Source organism: Salvelinus fontinalis, unplaced genomic scaffold (assembly GCF_029448725.1).
Source record: "Salvelinus fontinalis isolate EN_2023a unplaced genomic scaffold, ASM2944872v1 scaffold_0134, whole genome shotgun sequence".
Taxonomy (NCBI): domain Eukaryota; kingdom Metazoa; phylum Chordata; class Actinopteri; order Salmoniformes; family Salmonidae; genus Salvelinus; species Salvelinus fontinalis.
Genome location: NW_026600343.1, coordinates 170,332 through 177,418, shown reverse-complemented (window position 1 = coordinate 177,418; position 7,087 = coordinate 170,332). Strand labels below are relative to the sequence as shown.

The 7,087-nt window shown below is 44.4% G+C and overlaps 1 protein-coding gene across 1 annotated transcript; it reads left to right on the top strand.

Annotated features, from left to right (window-relative positions):
• Window positions 1–433: 433 nt before the first annotated feature.
• Window positions 434–4,350, top strand: LOC129843428 (uncharacterized). The gene is made up of 5 exons (XM_055912142.1): window positions 434–567; window positions 687–997; window positions 1,410–3,669; window positions 3,855–3,936; window positions 4,115–4,350. Exons 1-5 carry the CDS (start codon window positions 556–558, stop codon window positions 4,231–4,233), a joined length of 2,784 nt encoding a protein of 927 aa, XP_055768117.1. The 5' UTR covers window positions 434–555; the 3' UTR covers window positions 4,234–4,350.
• Window positions 4,351–7,087: the final 2,737 nt, after the last annotated feature.

The following is a 7,087-nucleotide window of genomic DNA, read 5'->3' as shown; positions in this document are numbered from 1 at the left end:
TACCTGTCCAGTGCAATCAAATCACTAAAGGTGAAGGAAATTAGGAATAAAGTTCAGATTCAACTTTAGATTTCTCTTTGTGGTTTCCCAGAGTCTTCTCAGACACCCGGGTGTGGTTTCCGGGAAAGGGGATCTATCATTGAGCAGCTGGAGAAGGAGGCTCAGAGGACTCTAATGCCTTCTCTCAAGACTGGGACATGCTGTGCCCCAATCCTCCTCTCTTTCCTGAGGAGTCTAACTGATGAGCAAGTCCCATGACTTTTTCCAACCTCACATACAACTTATCTGAATTTATATAGTCATAGTGCACCTTCTAACCACAAATGGGATTTTAAACACTACACCTAACCCTAACATCACTGTAACCACACCCCTAACTCTTGCTGTAAATCAAGAACAAAATGACTCATGTACTTGCTAATAGCTTATTAAATACACTTTTATTATCCCTAACATGGCTATCTAGTGACTCCACTAACTCAACACCAGTGTGCAGCTAAAATATGTTTCCTTTCTTTTCTTTGCTCTAGCCAATGGAGAGTGATTCAGCATGGCATGAAAAATAACGTAAGTCTCTCCACATAAGGTTCTGGTCAAAAGTTGTGCACTATATATATATATATATAGGGAATGGTGTCATGGAATTGGTTGATTGGCAAAAACATTACTCTGTTTGTTGGTCATAGCTGACATTCGAGCAGCTCTCCGTGCTGTGTCTGAAGATTGTTAAGGTCGTGACCCAGACAGCCCTCCGCATTCTCCTACCAGCGCTAGCTCGTATCATGGGGGTGAACCTGAGGAGTGGGGCAACCTCCCCAGAATCCCAGTGCTCTCTGACAGGGTCTGAGGATTCCTTAGGCAGTCTGGATGAGAGAGAGAAAAGGCTGCTGATCAGTGAGATGAACTACTGGACTAAGGAGAGGAGGAGGAATGGCAGTGCAGGGTGCCGCCAAAAATCCACTCGCAGAACCTCATCATCATGCTGGTCGCCTAAGAGGTATGTTCACAGCAATATTTCAACTTAATCATTTCAAGACCTGACCCATACTTATCATAAATTATTAACTTGGAATTCATACCTTGTAGTTTTAAGTTCTGGTCAGAAATGTTGCCCCTGAGGGGGTGGGTCCAGGTGAAAGTAATTTTTAACTGGGTAAGCCATAAAGTAATCTATGAATAAATAGATCAGGTACATGCCTTTTCAGAATTAGTCAAATTCTGATGTCGTATAAACATAAAAATCAGACAAAAAATTGTGTCAGTTGGCTTTAGGCTTCTAGAACTACGATGGTATGAGAAGTAAACCATCATTGCTCTAATTTGGTTTTCAGGCTCACTAATGACCCAGATAAGATACCAGTTGGTCACATTTGCATGGCATAAGTGGTGATTGTGTGTTTATCTTCAAGGTCCCAGACCTCATTGCAGAGCTTGCCTGCAACTAGAGAGGCTCCCCTCATGGAGGAGCCTCTGAAGGCTCTTTTTGGGGTAACGGAAGAGAGCCTCCTGATATCCCTGGTTGAGGGTCACTCCAACCCCACCTCCTCCAGCTCCTCCGAGTTGAGCTGTGCTATCGTGGGGGAGGTAGTACACCAGCTTAACTCTGGCCTCCCAGTGGCCATTCAGGCCAGCTCGGGGAGTTGCCCCCCTATGGACAGTCAGGACATAGCAGCAGGCAAGGAGGTCATTCGGGTAGCCTCGGTGCAGATCCTGGCCGAGCTACAGAGCAAAACGTCTGAGCCAGAGTGGGTAGGGTTTATCGAGCCCCTCATGGACCCTGTGACCGATGATGTGCTGGATGCCATTGTCGGCACAATGGACAAAATGGCACAGGACTTCGACATCCTCTTGGATCTGGCCAAGAAGAAGACAATCTTGGGGTCTACATTTCTGACCAATCTTCAATGTGACCTTGATGTTGAGTGTCCATCTGGGAAAGAAGGAACCACTCACTTTCTCAAAGAGACTGGATCCTCTACCAGTGTGGTGGCCAGAAAGCTTCAGACCCTCTCTAGCCCCGACTTTCAGTCTAAAGCCCTCAAGGCGGTGAGCACCATCCTTACAAGGAAAGTCAGCAGCTCTTCTGGCATGGCTCCTTCCTCTAGGCCTTCTAGTGCTGCTCCTAGCCTTACTGAAGCACCCCTGAATACCAGCTCTACAGCCCTGACATCTGTAACCTCCACTGCCACAGTGATTGTTAAGGCATTTGTGGGAGGCATGGAGACGATAGCATCATTTGAAGGCACATGTGAAGCAGTTGATTGGCCAGTTCCTGTAAATGACCACAAAACAGGGTCTTCACAGAAGATAACCTTCTCTCCAGCCCGCACACTCTACGGCCTTATACGAGCAAAGCTGAGGGACCTTTTAACTCTATCCGCTCGAGAAGAAGGTGTGGCTAAGGACGCTTCTCTTCAGGAGTATTCAGACACCCTGGAAAAGGCAACTGTTTCAACTGTTGAGGTCCAGTTACCCAGCACCAAACTTAGTAGAGTTCCCAGTGAGAGCCAACCAATACCAGCTCTCTGTCTCTCCAATCTGGATACCAGTACTCAAGAAGTTCTTAGCAGTGTTTTTTCCATCTACAAGTCAGAGTTATCAAAAGTGGAGAGTAAATCCTTGGACGTTGTCAGTTCATCTGATGACTCCCTAGAGGCTTGTTGGTTTGTTGATGGTGTCCTATCAGAGCTTGATGACTATACTATTTCCCAGTCACCCAATGAAGACTTGAGTGTGAGTACTCAATGTTCTCAACTGAGCTCAAAGGGTCGTAGGTCAGAGTGTGAGTTAGAGTTCAACCTCCCTGGCACTCCCATCCCTGACGAAGTGCCTTTTGATCTGACCTGCCCCATAGTCAGGAGCTCCTGCATCGACATCAGGGACTCTAAAATGCCAGAGATTTCTACAGGTGACCTAAAGACAAAGATGATGGCACACACAGATGAACCCCTGCATCGTAACAGTCCAATGACTGACAGCAGCCGACCACCGAGTGCTAAAGCCTCTTTTCGTTCATCCACTCCGTCTTTCACCAGCAAGGGAACCTCTTTGGTACAAAAGGGAGATGGGATTGACATTGAAGAGAAGGAGGTGTGCATCCCCAGCAGCTCTGGCCATCTGAGGGAGCTCTTAATCACCCCGGACATCAGCAGTGCCACTGCATTCCTACTGCACTACTTGATGGACTCCAGCAAAGATGATGTCATGTGTTTGGTCACCATACTGGTGATACGGTTGCTATCGAAGATCAGACCCTCAGCCCTAGATGGACCCTCCCAACAGGCAGCAGACATGACAGAAACATCTCAGCAACTCATCAGACAAGTCCTGTCTGAGTTCTGTGCTGCATCCAGATTCTCCAGGACACAGGCATATTCCCAGAAGCTGCACATCCACAGGGTGTTCAGAGGTGTACATAAAAACCTCATGGAGGAGTTTGGCTCTTATAACACCCTGCAAGCAGCTATTTCCTCCCAGGACCCTGCATTTGACAGAGTCCTGGTAAAGTCCTTGACCCAGCAGCTGGTACAGGGATGCAAGGAGGCGTCAAGACCAGCTTCTGCTGCAACAAACCCATCAGACCAGGCTGAGACAGAGAGGGGGGCTGAGCAGAAAGCAAGAAGGAGCTTCCTTTGCTTTTCAATGACCAAACTCAGGATCAACTTCAAGGTATAGCAGGGAGTTAGCATGTTGTTGTTGTTCCAGTTAGGTGCTGATGTTATTGATGTGGCTATGATAAGACAAATACATGTGATAAATATGTTTTATTCATCACTAAATTGTTGCCTTGGATTCAGAAGTGTTCCATTTATTTATTTCTTCTCTGTACCATTTTCTTTACCTTTCTCTGTTAGCGTTCCAAGAGAGGAAACAAAAAGGACTGCCATTCAGTCCAGGAACAGACTGAGATTCCCTCTACTGATGGACATTGCATAGGTAAGGATGTTTTAGAGCTCTGCTATAGCTTGTAGTTTTGTTTAGGTGTGTGTTAGAAACATAGAGTATGCCTACCAAACTCATAGCACTGTTATTTTTCACGTTATTATACTGTATTTCTCTCTCTCACTCAATTTCTCTTTCTCTCTTACCCCATCCATTTCTCTTGTGTTTCTAGCTCCAGTTGGAGAGGTTTCTCCCTCCATATCTCAGCCTATCAAAAAACGATCCTTGATCGTCAGGGTCTTTTCAGCAATGATGAAGCCATTCAGATGCTTCACCAAGAAGAACCTGTAACCTGTTACGCTGCATGAACAACTACTTTTGGAACAGCAAGACTTTTGACAAGAGGAATTTCTGCATGTTTACCCTTTCAAAGTCTATTTGATCAAATAAATGCAAATTATTTTACAAGAGTTTCAAGTGTTTTGGATGATTGGTAGCACTGAAGCAGCTTTTCTCAGAGAAATGTGCTAGTTCCACCCTTGGTTACACATTTATTGTGCAGTTTTTGAGTTGGCAGGACTTGGGGTGGCAAGTAGCCTTGTGGTTAGAGCGTTGGGCCAGTAACCGAAAGGTTGCTAGATCAAATCCCTGAGCTGACAAGGTAAAAATCTGTCATTCTGCCCCTGAACAAGGCAGTTAACCTGCTGTTATTGTAAATAAGAATTTGTTCTTAACTGACTTGTCTAGTAAAATATAATAACCAGAGCTTGTCTCTAATACAATAGTTGCTGCATAGACCGTCAGATAACCAGATGTTCTCTATTCATTTAGTTAGATTGATAAGAGCTTATTAGCAGCAAGGGGAAAACACATAGAGGAGAATTAGCTATCTGCAGCTAGATCAACCCTCTGAGATGTTATCTGTATGTTGAATATATAAGGTCCAGCAGTTGACAGTGTATGTCAGAGCAAAAATCAAGCCATGAGGTCGAAGGAATTGTCCGTAGAAACATGGTTGTGTCAAGGCACAGATCTGGTGAAGGGTACCAAAACATTTCTGCAATATTGAAGGTCCCCAAGAACACAGTGGCCTCCATCATTCTTAAACGGAAGAAGTTTGGAACCACCAAGACTCTTCCTAGAGCTGGCCGCCAGGCCAAACTGAGCAATCGGGGGGGAAGGGCTTTGGTCAATTCAAAAATGCTCTATTCTGAGAACTACTTTTAATCACAGAGTGGAAAACATAGAACCATACTGTGTGAATCACAATTATGGGTGTATTCTAGAATAAGACAAACCTATAAATAGAGTTGGAGTCTGAGTGTGTGTGCACACAGCCACCTCTTTAACCACTCTTCAAAATATTTGTCAGCCTTTGAGATGGAGAGGCAGGAGAATGAGTGACAGAACAAGAGTCTAATAAAAGCATGGCTTCTCTCCCACTCCTGCTCACAGCAGCAGTGCAGTGGAGTAGCTTCAACAGCCATAGGCCCAGGGATTTCACATCACATTCCATGATGCAATGCAGAATACGGCTTCACACAGAACAATCACCAAACCCATAAGATAACACTTCACACAGCACAGCCAAACATCATGTATCACATGAAGGGGCATGTGTGTTCTCCGGACGTGATACCTTGTCACGGACCTGCTGTTTCGATCTTCGCTCTCTCTCCCTCTCCCCCACCTCTTTCTCTCTCTCCCTCTCTCTCTCTACCACACCTGCTGTCTCGACCTCTGAATGTTAAGCTATGAAAAGCCAACTGACATTTACTCCTGAGGTGCTGACCTGTTGCACCCTCTATAACCACATTATTTTTGACCCTGCTGGTCATCGATGAAGAACTTTGAACTACAGTACTTGAAGAACAATCTGGCCTTAATGGCCATGTACGCTTATAATCACCACCGGCACAGCCAGAAGAGGACTAGCCACCCCTCAGAGCCTGGTTCCTCTCTAGGTTTATTCCTAGGTTCCGGCTTTTCTAGGGAGTTTTTCATAGCCACCGTGCTTCTAAATCTGCATGATGATGATGAGCAAGCTTGACAGTTTTCTAAAGAAAGATAATCTATCTGAAGAAGAGGAGTCTGTGTTCAGGTCTTTACAACTAGAATTAGAACAGACTTACACGGATCTGGCAAAGGGCGCCTTTGTAAGGTCAAGAGCAAAATGGATTGAAGAGGGGGATAGAAACACTAGTTACTTTTTTGCACTTGAAAAGAGAAACTAGAAAAAGACAATCTATAACTGCACTCAAAATTAACAATGTTTTATGCAAAGATCCCATTACAATATCATAATTTGTCAATTCCTTTTATGAAAACCTTTACAGCTCTCAATTTTTTTTTATTTATTTATTTTATTTAACCTTTATTTAACCAGGTAGGCAAATTGAGAACACGTTCTCATTTACAATTGCGACCTGGCCAAGATAAAGCAAAGCAGTTCGACACATACAACAACACATAGTTACACATGGAGTAAAAACAAACATATAGTCAATAATACAGTGAAAAAGATAAAAAAAATAAGTCTATATACAATGTGAGCAAGTGAGGTGAGATAAGGGAGGTGAAGGCAAACAGATATATGTATAAATAAATAAAAATATAAAAAGGCCATGGAGGCGAAGTGAGTACAACACAGCAAGTAAAATAAAAACTAAAAAAAAACACTGGAATGGTTGGTTTGCATTGGAAGAAAGTGCAAAGTAGAGACAGAAATAATGGGGTGCAAAGGAGCAAAATAAATTAATAAATAAATACAGTAGGTAAAGAGGTAGTTGTTTGGGCTAAATTGTAGATGGGTTATGTACAGGTGCAGTAATCTATGAGCTGCTCTGACAGCTGGTGCTTAAAGCTAGTGAGAGAGATAGGTGTTTCCAGTTTCAGAGATTTTTGTAGTTCGTTCCAGTCATTGGCAGCAGAGAACTGGAAGGAGAGGCGTCCAAAGGAAGAATTGGTTTTGGGGGTGACTAGAGAGATATACCTGCTGGAGCGCGTGCTACGGGTAGGTGCTGCTATGGTGACCAGCGAGCTGAGATAAGGGGGGACTTTACCTAGCAGGGTCTTGTAGATGACCTGGAACCAATGGGTTTGGCGACGAGTATGAAGCGAGGGCCAGCCAACGAGAGTGTACAGGTCGCAGTGGTGGGTAGTATATGGGGCTTTGGTGACAAAACGGATGGCACTGTGATAGACT

Excerpts from the sequence above, each read along its gene's own strand:
- LOC129843428 (XM_055912142.1), top strand. Across the intron at positions 3,670-3,854 it reads AACTCAGGATCAACTTCAAG|CGTTCCAAGAGAGGAAACAA; the intron begins GTATAGCAGGGA and ends TTTCTCTGTTAG. Across the intron at positions 3,937-4,114 it reads TACTGATGGACATTGCATAG|CTCCAGTTGGAGAGGTTTCT; the intron begins GTAAGGATGTTT and ends TTGTGTTTCTAG.